At 44.5% G+C, this 17,409-nt stretch overlaps 3 protein-coding genes across 3 annotated transcripts in view; 1 reads left to right on the top strand and 2 right to left on the bottom strand.

The window, feature by feature from the left end:
- Positions 1-12: 12 nt before the first annotated feature.
- On the bottom strand, positions 13-13,042 carry usp46 (ubiquitin specific peptidase 46). Its single transcript, XM_088393795.1, has 15 exons — positions 11,882-13,042; positions 11,616-11,796; positions 11,402-11,540; positions 11,047-11,202; positions 5,802-5,882; positions 5,605-5,723; positions 4,396-4,568; positions 3,225-3,305; positions 2,607-2,820; positions 2,289-2,530; positions 2,086-2,162; positions 1,936-2,019; positions 1,673-1,870; positions 1,512-1,590; positions 13-1,438 (listed from the first exon to the last, which is right to left on the bottom strand). Exons 7-15 carry the CDS (start codon positions 4,429-4,431, stop codon positions 1,337-1,339), a joined length of 1,113 nt encoding a protein of 370 aa, XP_088249921.1. The 5' UTR covers positions 4,432-4,568; positions 5,605-5,723; positions 5,802-5,882; positions 11,047-11,202; positions 11,402-11,540; positions 11,616-11,796; positions 11,882-13,042; the 3' UTR covers positions 13-1,336.
- rasl11b (RAS-like, family 11, member B) lies at positions 10,417-12,241 on the top strand. Its single transcript, XM_088393796.1, has 4 exons — positions 10,417-10,716; positions 10,805-10,861; positions 11,042-11,118; positions 11,424-12,241. Exons 1-4 carry the CDS (start codon positions 10,602-10,604, stop codon positions 11,895-11,897), a joined length of 723 nt encoding a protein of 240 aa, XP_088249922.1. The 5' UTR covers positions 10,417-10,601; the 3' UTR covers positions 11,898-12,241.
- Positions 13,043-13,227: 185 nt separating the features above from the next.
- The window catches only part of scfd2 (sec1 family domain containing 2), a 39,408-nt gene continuing 35,226 nt past the window's right edge, over positions 13,228-17,409 (bottom strand). Inside the window, exons 8-10 of the mRNA XM_088393794.1 lie at positions 15,881-16,015; positions 14,208-14,327; positions 13,228-13,431 (exon numbers count right to left, since the gene is read on the bottom strand). Of these exons, the coding sequence (XP_088249920.1) occupies positions 13,339-13,431; positions 14,208-14,327; positions 15,881-16,015 (348 nt within the window). The 3' untranslated portion in view covers positions 13,228-13,338. The remainder of the gene's footprint in view (positions 13,432-14,207; positions 14,328-15,880; positions 16,016-17,409) is intronic.

Below are 17,409 nucleotides of genomic sequence, written 5' to 3'. Positions count from 1 at the left end.
AACAGTCACTCATTAATCTTATTCTTTGTTTTTATTTAAATTCCACCCGCTATTTTGACTTGTAAATACTCCCACATAATACATTCTCAATGTTCTGACCCTACACATTCTCTCTTCTAGTTTGAAACCTCTAATCCCAATTTGGAACCCTATCCTCCTCCTCCTCATCATCATCATGTCTTGAGGCAGCGCTCTCCTTGCTACGGTCAGTTGCGAGTCAACAAAGTGAGTGCATAACATGACTGAAAGTGCTTTCTCCACCAATCCCATGACTTGTCCAAGCAAGAAAAACAGCACTGTTGCACGCTTAACTCTTGAAGACATCCTTAAAAAAAATAATAATGTTGCTGATTTTTACATACTATAGCACTCCTGTACATGTTTACTAAGAAAATAAAGGCAATTTTCATGACAAGGTCTACATCAATTTGGCACAGAGTGGAAACCCCCCCCACAAGAAACATGTATGAAAAGCTAAAAATAACTTCCTGGGGGTAAAATGGACTTAACGCAATGGCATGAATATTTACCACAAACATCATTTACATCAATAATGCAAGAACAAAGTCCGACGACAGGAAGAATCAAAAGAAACAATGGTAAGTTTGTAAGAAAACTGAAAGACTTAATCATGCGACAGAACAACACAACAAAAGGACTTCATCGGTGCAAAGCTTGGATGATCTTCAACTGTCCGAGTCAACCACAGCCCTGGAAAAGCCTTATGGATGAAGAAAGTCAAGTCAGCGAGTGGAAGCCGAGATGCGATTTTTTTTCAAGTACGGCTTCTGCAACCAAATATTAAATGTTCTTCACTGAACTTGAGTTCAACAGAGATTTAAAAGCCTTAGTTTCCACCAGATGTGGTATTTTATGTTTATTGATTAGCAAAAAATAGTGTTCAAATGAGCAAAAACACATTTAAAAGTGAAGAAAAAAACGACAGTAAGGAAGCCCACTTACGTCAGACTGCTCAAACTGGAACAATGGACGTCTGCGCTAAGCACCGCAAAAATGCAAAAAAAAAAAATCTATAGTGCTGCGGTTAGTGCTAATAGTAATAAATAAGTTCAATAAATACAAGAGAAAGACTCCATCTACAGAATATGTCGTAAATGTGCTGTGCCGGCTGATCCCGTTGGTAGGTAGCTTGACAAAATTAACATATCACTTTACAAAAAATGCATAGGACGAGAGAGGAATGACAACGGGTCACTTCATACGCCAATCTCTCAGTCAAAGAGCAGGGCTAAATTTGCATAAAGTGCGCTCAGATGCAGGTGAAGTCAGTTCAAAAGTAGGGGAGGGGGGTGAGAAGACAAGGGGAGGACGCCGATCACTCCCTGGACTGGTAGAAGAGGATGTATCCCGACTCGGAGTTCTTGGAAATGTCTGAGGTAAGTCCGTAAAACTCTTCGATGGCGTGAGCGTCGATTTTCTGCGGGGAGGTTTTGGGCCGATGAGATAACCGTAGCGGGCGGAGCAAAGGGAAAGAAGAGAACGTTACGCACCTCCACGATGTCATCGTCAAACAGCAGCCAGAAGGCATGACTCTTCACGATGGTGATGTAATGCCCTCGGTTCGGACCGCTGAACACACACAACACACACACAAGTGTTCCATTTAAGCAATCGAAGGTGTCCGAGCGATAACGGAAGCGGTCCATCTCACCTTCCGCAGTGGACCACCACAGCAACCAGGTCATACATGCGGTCCAGGTTGACGGCGTCGCTGGACGTGTTGAAGAGGCGGAGCTCCAGGGGGAAGACGACGCGGTAGGACAGCTTGGTGTAGCGGTGCAGCTGCTCCATGTACTTGAAGCGCTTCAGGTGCAGCGCCAGAATCATGGGCAGTTTCTTCACGCACATTCTGCAATACACACATTTGCAGGCGTCAACTCAAGTCCAGTGTTTGGCGGCGGTGCGTTCACTGACCGTTTCTGCGCCTCCTGCTTGCTGCAGCACATCTCACAGTAGTACTTGTATTCACTGCACAGCGTCTCCGTGTTGCTGAAGTCCCTGCAAAGGGGGGTGGTGGGATTGTCAATCTGACCTACTTTGGCTCATTTCTAAAAGCAAAACTACCTGAGGCAGTGCGTGATCGACGTGTTCTGCTCCACGTCCACGGAAAGGTCGAGGAAATCCTCATCTTTGCTGCTCACCTGGCAAAGACATCGAGAGAAGCTTAAAACCGAGGTGGACACATTTTGGATGCCAGGGCACCTCATTTTTTTAAATATATTTATTGTCTTCTACCAATATTTCTACCAAATGTGGCGGCCACTCACCGTCTCGCAGTTGAGGCAGCGCGTCTCGTTGGTCAGCGTGCCTTGGAAGATGTCGTGCACCCAGGTGGGCTCTGTCTTGTTCTCCGTCGTCGTTGTCTCGGCCTCGACGGGGGGGCCGTGGTTCTTCAGGCGACCGTTCTGCTTCTCTTGCTTCTTCTCCTCCTGCAGGATGTCAGCCACCGTGTTCAGCAGGTAGTTGAGGAACTCGTGGGCGTCCTGCTGCATATAATTGTCGAAGAGGTCTGCAGAAAAATCCCGATTAAGAAACAAAATGCTTTTCAGATGTGCGCGTATACGAAGACGAGGCGGTCTCCTCACCGTTCTCCTTGCGCAGGCGCGAGATGAACTTCTTGGGTGGGATGACGCCCACTTTCTTCTTCTGCGTGGTGATGGAGTGGAAGAGGTCGGCCAGGCAGGTGAGCAGGTTCTCCTTCTTCTTCTGCTGGGCCTTGTAGGCCAGCACGTTCTCGCGAAAGGGCCGGCAGAAGTAGAGTGCCTGCAGCACCGAGTTGCAGTAGCACGTGTTGCCAAACTGCCGGGAAGGAATCCAAAGAACAATGACAGAACTTTAGATGGTCCTCTTAGAGTCATTATGTTCCGGAACAGCAAGATCAGCCCTGGCGGCGATTCAAATTGTCTATGTCTCAACTCTTCAAGTCATATCTAATTGCACCACCTCTGACAGATGATGCGTCACTGATTCAAGACAAGTCAAACAAAACACAATGACCGCAGCAACACTTGTCTTATACTGCCCTCTGGTGGCCACGGCACTCACATCATATTTTGTTTGTTGTTTTGAGGGAATTGCTTCATGGCATTTCCAATCATTTCAACGGGGAATGATGTTTTTTCTTGCTTTGAGTTACAAAATGTGGTCATGGAACAAATTGAACTCACATCTTAAGGCACCAGCGTATTTGTGTTGATGCTTACATTGACCAGACCAAAGTAGTGCTCATTGATGGGGAACTGCTCGGGGCCGATGTCTTTCTCCAGAGCCGAGGCATTGGTGCCCTGCGAAGCAGAGAGACGACAAGCAAAATGAGTAAGCTTTTGTCTTGGCGGAGGTCCTGCTCAAAGTCTTTCCCACAGTGCTGTTTGTTGGGCAGCCGAAAACAGATCCGGTCTAAATTGTCTAGGTGTGTTTTACAGATGATTGCTGGGCCCGAGCGCTTATCTCGGCGCCGAGTCGGCATCTTCCCAAGCTCAAAGCGAGGCTTTGTCGTGACGACGCAGGCGACAATTTAGCCGGCGGGCGCCCTTGACGGCCACTGATGGTCGGTTCCGAGCGTCAAAACAAAGATGTTGAATGGCGCTTTGTGCCAGCGATCCAAGAAGTCATAGCATTAGCGCACTTTCATGTCAATCACTGTTTCGGGATTCATTGTTTGCTTTTCTATTAACTGCAAGAGCTTTGAGCTTCCAGTCAAGATGGAGCCTGATCGACAACTAATGGACAGACAGTACCATTCAGGATTTGGGCAAATTAATACATAAAATAGTGTCTGATGCTATTGTTTTGAATTTTATTCACAATGAATACCACCAACAACAAAAATCCCTGTATTTGTTAAACTCTAATTTCTTTTTGGGGGTGTTCTGGGTGATGACATGGAGATTCCCTTCCACCCCGAAAATCAAGTACCCCCCCCCCCTGTCCATTTCAATATTCCACCAACATTTCTTCAATCGTTCATTATTTTTTTCAGCGTTTTGCTTTACAACAGGAAAATTCTTTCACCCTAAAATTAAGAACCCAGAAAATGGTATGGTCCAGAAATCTTACGTCATTAGATCACAGTGACGTCATGATGGGTTTACCGTCCGGAGGAAGCGTGAGTCCCTGAACGCGACACAAACACAGATGACTGTTCAGTGATACGCCTTTCTCTCGGTCTGTGGTGTAAACTTAACACAACCACAAAGCGCTAACACATAAATTACACTATTATCGACACGGCAATTGCTATTATACATATTTAATGGTGCCCTGACAGCTCCCTGAGTGTCAACTTTCAGCCACCGCACACCACAATCCCTCGCTCGGTTCGAGACGGGAGCTACTCCGCCTTGCACCACAAACAACCGAGCACTTTGTACTCACCATATTACAAATGGAGGCGATGTTTCTGACAGTCATTTAGTTCACAGTGTCCCCCTGGCCGCCATCTTCAGGAAATAAACATGACTGACGGAGCAAACAAGGCCACACACACTGCAAGAAGCCCCGGGCGGCGTCGCAACGCAGACCCGCGGCACCATACGGGCAGCGAAGACCTCTGAGAGAGTGGAGAGGAACTTAGAGACGAAGCGGCTCCATCGTCAGAAGACATGAAAAACAAGCATAATGGTGTGGTTTGGAGAGGGCGGTTGTTAGCAAACAAACAGGGAAATGCTTCCGTGGGGACGTCATGTAGCCCCGCCCACCTGCCGCCAAACCTAATGATTGGTTCGGAGGTAAGTATTTGATTGAAAGAGAGCTACAGCCAATCACAGGGGACATGGCTGAGCTGCAACCAATCATTAGCCTCGACGTGATTTTTCGAAATGGGTACAATATTTGCTTATATTTTGTTGTTTACATTTTTGACCGTCACATTTCAAATACAAATTAGGCTGAAAAATAAATAAAAAAATGTTTGTGCAATTATAGTTATTTCTATTTTATTGTATTCTAAACTCCCAGGCAGACAACTCCTATGTAAAACTCACCTAAAATAAATGATCTGCAGATTCTACAGTTTCAGTGAATTTGTGAAAAATTTTCTTGAACTTTCTTCTTAACTGCTTCAAATGGGTGGGTGGGTGTTTTTTATAGAATTCTCTCTGTAGGGGTTCTCCCACCCTCAGAATGCACTATCCTGCTTTGTGCTTACATAACAACCCGTCCGCAATTATCTGCTTAGCATTTAAATATGGAGCCCCCCAAATAAAGGAAAACAACAAATAATTGGGATGAAAGGCACTTCAAAAGGGAAAGGGCAGCGGAGGATGGTGAGGGCATCATGTTTGGTATGCACCTTCGTTTGCTTACATTACGTCAGCCTGTAATTGATGAGGAAACAATTGCAACTGGTGGCCTTTCAATACAAAACGTTCCACAGACTTGTTTTGCTATTTCTGTCCCTGTGTGGATGGACTGTATTAATTTGTCTGAGTCACACCGCTTTTTTTTTTTTTGTTTAACTTTGCCCTAGCTCTTTGTGTGCTTGCTTGCGGCTGATGAACACTCAGCGACATCCATGAAACCAAAATAGGGCCGGAAACCTCTCCGCTGATGGAGATAAAATCTTCCTTTTTGATCTGTGGGTACCTTGGAATTTTGTTTCCACAACAAGATTATACCAGGTAGGCGAAGCGTGGTCTCCAGGCAGGATGTTTACACTTTCACTGCACATGGAAGACCTTTTTCATGCATCATAAGCATGTTTCCTGTAAAAGCCAACGCAAAAATATGAAGCTGTGTCATTGAAATGATCTCAAAACCCCCAAACCTTTGTGGCTACTTACGTGAAAACCCACGAGCAGCTGCTGTAGGCCACGACACGCCCGGACACTCACACACAGCCATCCGCTCACAAGGCTGATGATCTGGAAGTGTTGCAAAAAATATTTACGTGAATGAAAGTGAATATCATTAATTATTAACATAACTAATAGTATTAAAGGTCATTTGAGCAAATTTGTTATTTCAGACATGTATGAAATTGGGACTAATCAGTTTACAAGAAGTAGCTCTCGGTGGCCCCTGTAATAGAGGATAGATGAGGAATCATTACGACACGCACACACACCCACACACACACAAATAAGGCCTGGCATGCCTCTTGGCTTTAGTACACTGTGTTCCCAACGGTCTCAATTGGTCATGTCTGAGGCAGAGGCTTCATTAAACAGATCAGCAACAGGGCGTGCTGGCAACACGGCAGATGGACATGCAGAGCTCATCATCACAAAAACACTCAATGCAAGCAGAGGGAACACTTAGCGGTACGTTAGGTGTTTGACTGCGGTCAAGCCTCGATTGTTTGCTTCTAATTATTTTTGGATGGGCGGCAAAATGGCTCCATGAATGTGAACTAGCTACAGTGTTCTAGCTGTGGACGTAGCCTATCGCCCAAAGTCAGCTGGGCTAGCTGAATGAATGCAAATATGGATCGTAAAAATACGATTTATTAACGAGGTTGTTTGCATAACGGCAAGTGACACACTTATTCCGACGACATAATAGCGAGACCATCGGCATTGTCATGTCGCCAACTCAGCGGCTGCCTCACAAATGCAATTGCTTCAACTTGAGTAACGCTCGCCGCTAATTGATTGACGTGTGAAGGAGGCATGCATATGGATCAAACATTGACCTACTTTCTACATAATGGTGTCAATAAAACAGGCACATTAAAATAAATGAACTATTCTCAACAGCGGGGTCGTACTAATGATGATCGTCACGAGCAGTTAGCATGTTAAAAAAATCTTCAGGCTTCTGCTGGAAAGCCAAAAGAAATGTCAGGAAAGTCCAGTCGAACATATTTAGGTCAATCAGAGGCACCTGGAAAGATCGAAGGTGTGCATTCACTCCCTTTTAGCATGAGATTGAATGTGACCCAGCCTTATCCCCAGTTTTTAGCGGGTGTGCACACTTATGCAACCGCATTTCGCAATTGTTTGTTAGTACTTCCAAGCTCTCAAAATTATATAAAGATAGGTGGATGAATGGATAGATGGATGAATGAATGAGTTGATTGCTAGATGGATAGTAGTGAGCAACAAAGACATCACATAATCAATAACAATTTTCTCCCGGAAGAGATGCACTCACTCCATCTGCAATTTGTTTTTCTGACCGAAGAGATATCCGTATTTCCTTTTAACGATGACACACTGATGGACACTCACGCAGACACACACATGGCAACGCATGCCCTCGCCTGCCCTCATCACAACAAAAGCAGATGTTTTTAGGAAGGGAGCTTGTTGACCCACTTTTTCAGTCCTGGCGGGCGGAACACGTAATGCGACATGTTGCTTTCGGAGTAGTGCTAGAGTACGCTGCTACCTTTACACAACCGTAGCCTTCCTCACTTTGTAATTATACTACATTTCGACGTGAATCAAATCATTTTCCCCATTAAAATTAATTGAAATGCCAACGCTCCATCCTAAAAACTGCGATACCAGCACGAGTACTGATACCAAGCACCGATACCGCTCATCAACAGTATTTTTGAAACCTATTTTTTTAAAATGATGTTTTCTACATGAGTTTGATTCTACTCTTTACTCTATTTATGCGACTGAAGTTTTTTTTGTGTCGTGATCTGTGCCAAAATAACCACTTACATTTTTATGGCCTTAAATCTGTGGTCCATAACTACCAGATAATAAAAAATATGTCTGTTTTGGTAGCGAAGCATACATGTTCCGATTGGGATTGTACGTCACCAACCCCCCCCACCCCCAATAAGGTGCTTTCCATGTGTGCGTAAAAACAGTCAAATAAATGGCAGGAAAATGAGACTGTGGCAATTTAAGCCACTTATTAAAATATTGTTTCACAGCAAGTGTGCTACAAGCAGCACTTTTGAAGGAGTCGGTTCAAGTTGTCTGACGCATGAGTCTTTCCTTTGTCCGTGCCAATTTGCACGCGCAGTTTGTACATCGTACGGCACGTACCCTGTGGGAACAACGAGCTAGCACGTACGCCGGGGCCCGCGGGCGCTGTAGCCCATCGCGGCGGTTTTCTTCTTCACTGCCAGGTCTGAAAATGAACCTCATTGACGAGCGTAGTGGGATAAGAGCATTAACACATCTGAAATGCAGCAAATATATAAAATAAATGTTTCACTGTATTAAATATAAATAAAGGCACAACATATTTTTTTCACCGTCTTCTCAATTTGGTGGGGCACTCTCCCATAAATTAAATTAAATACAAAATAAATACAAAACTGACCCTAGATTGGTTATTGTTGCTGGTAATCTCGGGTCATGATATTGTTATTTCCCCGGCAGCCATGTTAGACACAGATCTTAAGCAGATAAAAAAAAATACTGTTTGCCTCTTTTGAACCCCCCCAAAGAATGGAATGCGTAACAATGATGATACTCGCGGTGTTGCATGCGTCTTGGCTCGCAAACACTGAAAGCACTAATCGCAGGAAAAGCAGCAACCGCATTACTTCAACGTCAGATATGCTTTCAGTTTGTCTCTCAACATGTACAGACAAAAAAAAACAACACAATGCCTGCGATTCATTAGAAAACGTCCTGACCCGATCACAGCCATAATTCAAAGGGTGCGATCACTTCTGCCCTAGAGGCCTGAACCTTTTGTCGGTAACGCAATTTTTTTTCCCTTTTTTGTTACCTTGTGCAAAATTGTCATTGATCCATTTTCTTCCTCCCAAGTGTGACAAGAAGAAAACGTGTCAACAACGTGACACGACAATAATCAGGCAGTTTAAAGTCTTAAGAGCGTAAACGTACATGTCACATGCAGCGAAAGCACTCTCAGTGTCTTCTGTTATTGCTGCAACACTAAATGCTTTTAATCTGGCGGGGGGGTGTACACACACGCGCGCACAGACACACACACACAGGATAATGGTTCGTCCGGGCACGTGCACAACGGGGCCTAATTATCCACCGCCGTGCCAGAGATCAGCTTGCGGAATGTAAACAGCCGGCGCGACATGAATGGAGATTGAATTTGGATTGAAATATTTTTCAACTCAACTCACAACTTTGACTAAGGCTGGAATTCCTCAGGTGGGAGGAGGGCCTGTGTAAAAGTACTCACACACACACAGAAGGGCCAAGCCCTTCATTTTATCTCCTCTGGCCGCCATTGACTATGCAAATGGCGGAACATGTCGGCCGGTTTGCATTTCAATGCGAAGCTCAACAAGGGCTATTTGCCTTTGTGTGAGCTTGCTTGCCCCAACAACCTTTTCACGCATTGCTCCTTGCCAATGCTAATCCGGTATTGACTTCTTGTCACTGACTTTTATCCCGATGCGCTCAATGTGAGGATATTGAAAATTGAATCCTTCCCTGACAAATAAACTAAAACCAAACAATGACAAATGAATGATAAGAATCTATCGGGACCCCAGGGCTTGCCGGAGGGGGCTTGCATGCCTTGGGAAGTTCCTCACGTGTGTGTCAACAAGGACATCCTTCTGTGATATAAAGGTAAAAAAAACCCCTCATTTTTGAATTTCACTGCCTGCAAGCACCCCTAATTATCCTCACATTCCATTTGCAATGAATACCCCAACGATTCTTGACAATTGCCCTCAATCCTGATAAATACCCCCATCCAACCCCCACCTTACGAACCAGCCACATCAGTGAGTGACCTTTTAATTCCATACTCTTAAAATTCATTACGGAATGTTCATCGAGTTCCAGAGCAAAAAAAACATGTTTCCCAGTTTAATCTACATTAAATATCAAATATATTTTAAGAAAATTAGGGTATAATTACGTTTAATTACAAATTGCTCTGTAAATCACTTTTTTAGCACTGCAAAAGGTCACAAGCTAAACGTATTCTGAAGATGGATGGCATGCCAAGATAAGACACTGGTAGTTTGACCTTTGGAGGCCGCTCGCTGTCATCGGCACGCTTATCAGAATGACATACCGAAGCGGAATCGGTGCCAACCTGGCATGCCAACACAGCTCAGGGAACGAATGTGTGAAAGATGGACGACTACGACCTAGCAGCAGGAGGCTAAATGCCAGCCGGGAAAGTGGGACACAAATATGTCAAGTCATGTTTACATGTTGCCAGCTGTCAAGCATGTCGGAATATTCTTTGATTTTAAACAGTTTAGTCAACTGAGGTTTTATTTGCAAATACGGTAACGAATACATTAAAAATTCAAAAATGTGAGACATCCACTTTCCCTTATATATCAAAAACTCATGCAAGGGAACAAGTTTTGCTCGTGAAAGCCAATGTCAAGGTTGTTTTTTTTGGAAGGACGTTTCTATCCTGAGCTGCCACCTGTTCTTGCAGAAATCGGGCTTTTGAGTCCACTTGTGGGCGGAGCCAACACCACACGCAACTTCTACCGTCAGCCAATCAGGATGAGGCACACTGCCTGCCCTATAAAACAAGCCGGCTCTCCCAAGGAGCTCAGTCAAGTCAGCTTAGAGACTTTTCTGCACCTATTAATCGGCAAATCGTTAATATTTAAAAGAATCTCACTGCAATAAACTATCTTGCTACGAGAATTAAAAAACTTGGACGGCGAACCTTCAGTGACGAAAAGAGGACAACAACAGCGAGAAACAAAAATGCGTTTAATCCACAACATGACGACCATCGCGGAGTGCGCAACCCCGGACTACTCGCTCCCTAACCGGGCTATTAAAATAGCCGTGGTTGGTGCAGGCGGAGTGGGCAAAACCGGTAAGAAACTGAAACGACAAAGATGCAAATGGCAACATTTTCCAGCGTGTCCAGTGATGTTAAATTGCTATTTTGTGTTCATTTTCAGCGCTTGTTGTGCGGTTCCTGACGAGGCGATTCATCGGGGACTACGAGAGGAATTCTGGTGAGTTCACGAACACTAACTTTGAGTCGGACATTTGGATACTCTCGAGTATTATTACCATTTTACACAATTGGCGTTTCTTTTTAATCTAATTTCTGTTTTAATGTATTGTAGTCACATCTTTTAACGAAAAACTGTTATTTAGTATTTTATAATTAACTTTTGTGTGTTTGCTTGCAGGTAACCTGTATTCCAGAGAGGTCCAAGTAGACGGCGAGCAAGTCAGCCTCCAGGTTCAAGACACGCCTGGTGCAGAGGTAACAGCTCTCCCTTTTTCTTCCCTTCTCTGTGATGAAGTTATCTGATACTATTTAAATGGCCAAGGCTTCAAGCAGTATGTTCTGAGAGAGAAAAATGAGAGTGGAAGACTCTCAGGTTGATCTGTGAAACTAAACGTAACCTGGGTTGTTTGCAAAAGTTTTTAAAAATTAATGAAAGTAATATCTACTCTTAACAGGGAAATAGAATGTTAAGGCAGAAATTATTCTCTTAAAAAAAATGTAAGAGATGGTTTAAAGACTGTGAGAGGTGGAAGCTAACCTTTTGTGTTTTTGTTTTCCAGATGAACGACAATAGCGTAGTTCTCCCCAACCACGTTTCGGTCTCCCTGCAGTGGGCCGATGCCGTGGTGCTGGTGTACTCCGTCACAGACCGCCACAGCTTTGATCTGGTGCCGCAGCTGCACCAAAGAGTATCGCGGTGTGCTATTAGTGGCGGGGGGCCGCCCGTGGTCCTGCTGGCCAACAAGGCGGACCTGCTCCACCTGCGCCGCGTGGAATCCCAGGAGGGCCCCCTGCTGGCCGCTGATCTGGGCTGCGCCTTTTACGAGGTGTCGGCCAGCGAGGACTACGATCAGGTGCACGGTGCCTTCCACAGACTGTGCTGCCAGCTAGCCAAGCAGCGGCCGACGCTACCATCGTCACCGCCCCCTGCACCTGCTGAGAAGAAACGCCCCAAGTCGCCCAACATGCAGGACCTGAAAAGGCGCTTTAAGCAGGCGCTGTCCGCCAAAGTCCGTACCGTCACGTCCGTGTGAGACCTTCGTCCTCTTTGGAATTTTTATTTTGTTCTTGGAGAAGTTGCTTCTCAAATCACATCCAGAGGAGGGTAACCGTGAAGAGCGTGAGAGGCTCTCCTTTTGCCTCTTGAAAGATGGACGGATGTTCCTCCAGACCGCTCCGCCCGCCACAGCTCACGCACGAGGCAGGACACAAGATGGAGAGGTGTAGCACGGTGGCAGTTATCACTGATTGCACTTTAAACACTGTGGGCTCAACAGCCAAATTTGTTTTTGTTTGTTTTTGCTGCTTGTTGGTGATGGTGGTATTTATTTGTTGACGATTCACACGGTTTGTTTTCACAATAAAAGGATGAAGCCCATTTTGTCATTGTTCTTTTCACAGTTAAAACTTTGAGGGTAAAATTTATAAAACTATTAGTTGTTTCTTATTTAAGGTCTCATTGAGCTAAATAAAGGCAACAAAAGAAAAGACCACATAAAATGCATGGAATTACAATTGCACTTTTACTATTTGCATTATTTTATTGCAATTTACTTGGAATATATTAAAGAATAGGTAAAAATGAAAGAAACTAATTTTTAAATATTTGAAAATATATTTCGAAACATGCCTCCCTCCTTGAAATTTCACAAAAAGTATTCCATTTTCTACACTGCTTCTAATCACTGGGATAAAAAAAAGAAATAATGGTCTAAAATGTACATTAAAAACTACACAAATCATTTCTGCACATTTAGAACTGTTTGCCAATTAACATCTTGCCAATTAACATCTGAAAATACTGCAAGGTTAATGTTTGAGCCTATGATCTACTTGCTGCGTGGAGGGTAGTTACGCAATTTTCAAATCCCATAACCCACAGAGAAGCTATTTTGTTTGCATTTAGTCTCGGCATACCGCACAACGTCCTTGTGCTCATTAGTGATGGAATAGCATTGCGCTAGCGCTGAAAAGCAGGCAGCCACGAGGCTACATCAGACGTAAATTTCACAACGCTGACCTTACTTTATGAAAAGCATCCGCAGAGCGAGACGAGCAAGTAACTTGTGACGACATGAGTGGGCCAACAAGCCTTTGGTGAAGGACAACAAGACCTATTCAGATTATATATACCACAAAAGTAGATTTGAAAGCAGAGACGTGTTTTAAAAGAAAATGCTGCGACGTAACCAGGTGAATCGGGTTTGTTTAAAAAAAAAAAACGCTGATAGTTTATTTATTAGTTCTTTCGCCTTAGTGTGCTAATGCTAATGACGAGGCCTTCCTCAATTCGCACCTTTCCCTCGAATAAGCTCTCTGGACTTTCAATGGCACACACAGCATGCTTGTTTTATTTAAATAATATCCCATGGTTATGAAAATGTTTAATCAATAATAATTACACTTTATGTACAATCTAATCTGTGTTTTTCTTTAATTACAGTGTGTGTGAGTACTTTTTGGTTGCGGCCGGCCTCACACTCCGATGTCAGGTGTCAGTCTTTGGGTGGCGAAGAGCAGCTCGGGAATGTCGGTGGGCCTCAGCAGCCTGGTGGACAGGACCAAAACCTGTGGCGGAAATCACATTTTCTTTCTAATGTTCATATGCTCAACGCTCGCTCAGTCGTCAAAAAAAAAACCTTCCAAGTGTGCCAAAAAAAATAATAAAAGTGTGCTAGACGGCAGAAGTTGGCTTTTCATATTGGGTCAGTTTGTACGGTCGCTTTGCAAACGTTCTGGTAACAACGCTGATGTCATTTGCTTTGAAATGAAACACGGAGTCGCTTTCTGCTGCGCGCTCACGTCCTTTTAAGGACAGCTCGCTTGATGCCTTTTTTTTTTAAAGTTTTTTTTTTTTTTAAACTGCTACAAAGTGAAAGGAAAATGAATTTTTCATAATTTACGACTCTTTTAGGTTTTTTATTGTAGCCTGATCCGGAAGCTTTGATGGCAGCAGGTTGGTGTTGTCACAGTGGAAGTGGCATCTACTCTCCATATTTCCCAGTCATGACCCCAAAGCCAACAAGTTCGACCCGGCCCCGGCATCCATCCTGCCATCCGTTGTCATGTGCCCATACGCTACTTTGGCTCATTCGCGCCGCACTGGCAGACATGTGATGGCGGGATACAGACCCATCTGTGTATTGAGGGCAATGCTCTGTGTGCATATTCACGTGTTTTTTCCCAGCAAACTGGGCCACCAGCAGGGGGGTTACGACAATGTCACACAACCTGCAAAAATGACTTTAAATATGGTAATGTGCCCACGGGGCCAGTAAAGGTTGAAACATCGACTAAAAAGACGAGAAACTATTAGCGTCTGGTCCTGAGCGTGGCACACTCACCTGACTTCCAGGTTTCAAGGCCGCGACAGTTTCCTTGACAAGGCGGAGCTCTGAGGGTGTGACTCCGCCCACGAGGAAGAGGAACAGCAGCGGGTTGTCGCTGGGATGCGGGCGGCTCACCTGGGAGGGGGGGAGGACATTTATTTTTTATGTCAGCGTCTTAAAGTTTTTATGTCAAAAGTCATCTAAATTTCTAAGCAAATCAGAAAGCGTTGAAGTAGAAGGGGATGAGAACCAGCTGGGGGTCCACACTCGCCCCCCAACCCCCGCCCGGATGCTTATGCAATTCAGGCTGGCTTTGAAAGGGCTCGCTTATTGTCAAGTGCGGATGCCCCACGAGGTGGCAAACAAAGCCTTTTCTTCACACCCTGGCGTCATGACACGTGGACGTCTCATATGACACACACACATGCACACACACATGCGAAGAGGCTTTCACACACATTCAACGACACTGGATGAGACGGCAATTGAAGATGCATTTCTAACAGCGGGGAGGGCGGCCCGCCGACCGGGTCGGGCCTGATTGGCCGAGGCGGCGAGGGCGTCGGTACACGTGAGGCGGCAGATGAGTCGACATGTTGACGTTCAGGTTCACACTCTCTCTCTCTTGCTTTGTGTGCGCGCGGTCAGAGGGCGCTCGGCGACACGCAGCATCCATGTGCGCTAAGTGCGACCATGTGCTAGGCCATGGGACCCCGCAGGGGGGCGGAGCTTAGAGGAGGACAGGTTTTTTTTATAGTCACGCGGAGTAGACTATTTTACTTTCCATTCTTTGCAATGGGAAAAAAATGAAATGAGTTGAATCCTATGATTCGCTTCATAGATGGAAAGGGTTATGTCAGCATCAGACGAGCACAGAACATGCTGACAAACACATTCTCTGGCTTTAAACAAAGGACCCTTTTCAAACTCCATTTTCCGTCTTTTCTGTATTTTTTCTTCCATTATTTGTGCATTTTCGTCAAACACTACTTCATTTTTAGATATGAATGGGATCTGAGACGGAAAACCTTTCCCACGACGGTGCTTCAATGGCGTAAACGGCCCGAAAGTTCAGCCGGTGTGAGTCGGTCCAAGTCGCTTATTAATTTGCCCAAAATCAGGACACCGTTATGCAAGCGCTCTAATTCAACCTCCCTGAGAGTAATCATCACTTTAAGCAGGCCCAGATGTGGGATAAACATGCCGCGGACGGGTATTTATTTCCCGGCGGGCCGCAGCTACATGTGTATTGCACGAAAACATCGGTGGCAAGAGAAAAAAAATATTAACACAACCCACAAGTTGAGGTTTGCGCGTCTCCCACAGAGGAGCTCGACAAACCGCCAAAGAAAAGCAGGATTAGTCGACGAGGTGATGGACAGTGACTCTTAGCGGAAAGTTTGTCGGGATTTTTCAAAGTGGAACACGATATTTGTGTATTTTAATCATTAGATCGCATAACTATTAAAATGAGGTTTTTGATTAGCTCTTTAGGTATCTTTTTGCATAATATTTGACATTTTTTTTGTGTTAAGGAAAGCAGACAAAATGTGATTATTTTGTCCTTAAGATCAATTTCAACAGCTAAAATGGTTGCATCAAAGTAAAATGGTGGACCTTTTAAAACTTCATGATGGATGCATCTAACAACTGTCATGAAGTAAAACGGTCTGCACGTGATGTCTGACCTTCATGAACATGCTGAAGCCCGTCTTCAGGAGGTCCGTGAGGCCCCCGGACATGTGCTCTATGTCAGGACATTCGTGCTTGTCGGGATGGAAGACTTCTTGCAGGATCTGTCGCAGGAAAGGTCGATAGGTAGCCTGCAAAAAGGAGACAATGAAAACACAATGACTTGACAAGTCGTCAATTTCAAATATCTCTGAAAATTTCCGCGGGAAAGGCCTTATGCAACATACAAAACAAATTTCCGGAGCACCATCTGATATTCTTAAAAGGGAATTCAGCTCCAACCCAAGGACTGCACCATTTATAGCCTCAAAGCTAACAGGGCGTCTTTTTCTCGATAACATCGGACAGTTTGAGATTCTCGCAAAGATGGAATCTTAAAATAATCAGTCGGATGACACAACATTTTTGTAAACGTCATCGACCGTGTTTTGAATCAGTCTTGGAAAAGCTGATGACTGCTAACTCATGAATCTGTGAATGATATGTAAAGGTGGCTAGGAGTTAGCTTCTGTTAGCATGCTGACTATTTAAGAGTTGACAACCACATGGTTTTGGAATCTGGGAGGAAGCCGGAGTACCCGAAGGAAACCCACGCAGGCAAGGGGAGTACATGAAAACTGAAGCCCGGAATCAAACCCACAACCTCCGCACTGCGAGGCGGATGTGCTAACCAGTCGATCGCCCGTGACTCACTATATCAACTAGAATTTAGCAACATTACAAAATGGGTCAACATGCTCCATCTGAGTGGGCGGTAAACAAAACAACAGTGACACCACAACATCTGTCCCGCTTGACTAACATCGCTGGTAAAAAAAAAAAAAAAAAACACCTCCGCAAAAACATACCCACAGAATTATCATGAATGTCAAACCCGCTTCCATTAGCAGGCACGTGTGCGCACATGCCCCCGTATCGCTTTTCCTCCCAAGTGGGATTTTCTTGGCGTGGCGAGGATTGATTAGCAAAATTAATTCGACAAAAACAGCACGTTACATGAATACAACGGGACAGAAAAACATGTTAGGGAATGGAATGTTCTAGCAGAATGAGCACCACGGTTGACATAAAGACAAACTAGAACTTGGCTACGGTTAGCGGCTGTTAGCATAATGAGTAATTGGCGCCTGAATGTAGTTTAAATTCTATTTACATATAGTTATCCAACGAACAGATTTTTTTGTAATTATTTTGAAAACACTTGCTAGCTCATTTTGTTTGTGTGAAAGCTATTTGGGGGAAAGTTTAGTGAAGTTAGGGCTCCAAACGAATATGAATTCCTAAGTTATGGAGGTTTGGCGAAGTTACTGTAAGTTAGCGCTCATGTAGCTAGCGTTCGTTAGCATAAAGTCCATCTGGAGCCTGGCAATTTGGAGTTAAAACGAGGACAAACAGAAGCCTGGATACAGTTAGTTTGTGTATCTAGCATTTACATAAGCTGTGACTCAACATTTATCTACATCTTCAAGTTTGTGGAGGCCATCCTCCACATTGCAAGACAGCTTTTGTTTGCTACACTTTTACA

The sequence above is a fragment of the Syngnathus floridae genome, chromosome 13 (assembly GCF_059516105.1).
Source record: "Syngnathus floridae isolate MCC-2025c chromosome 13, RoL_Sflo_1.0, whole genome shotgun sequence".
Lineage (NCBI taxonomy): Eukaryota > Metazoa > Chordata > Actinopteri > Syngnathiformes > Syngnathidae > Syngnathus > Syngnathus floridae.
Note: the sequence above shows the minus strand (reverse complement) of the source record. Positions and strands in the feature narration are given on the sequence as shown.

Excerpts from the sequence above, each read along its gene's own strand:
- usp46 (XM_088393795.1), bottom strand. The coding sequence starts at position 4,431 with ATGACTGTCAGAAACATCGCCTCCATTTGTAATATG. Across the intron at positions 3,306-4,395 it reads TCGCCTCCATTTGTAATATG|GGCACCAATGCCTCGGCTCT; the intron begins GTGAGTACAAAG and ends TCTGCTTCGCAG. Across the intron at positions 2,163-2,288 it reads GCTGCCTCAACTGCGAGACG|GTGAGCAGCAAAGATGAGGA; the intron begins GTGAGTGGCCGC and ends TGTCTTTGCCAG.
- rasl11b (XM_088393796.1), top strand. The coding sequence starts at position 10,602 with ATGCGTTTAATCCACAACATGACGACCATCGCGGAGTGCGCAACCCCG. Across the intron at positions 10,717-10,804 it reads AGGCGGAGTGGGCAAAACCG|CGCTTGTTGTGCGGTTCCTG; the intron begins GTAAGAAACTGA and ends GTTCATTTTCAG. Across the intron at positions 10,862-11,041 it reads GGACTACGAGAGGAATTCTG|GTAACCTGTATTCCAGAGAG; the intron begins GTGAGTTCACGA and ends GTTTGCTTGCAG.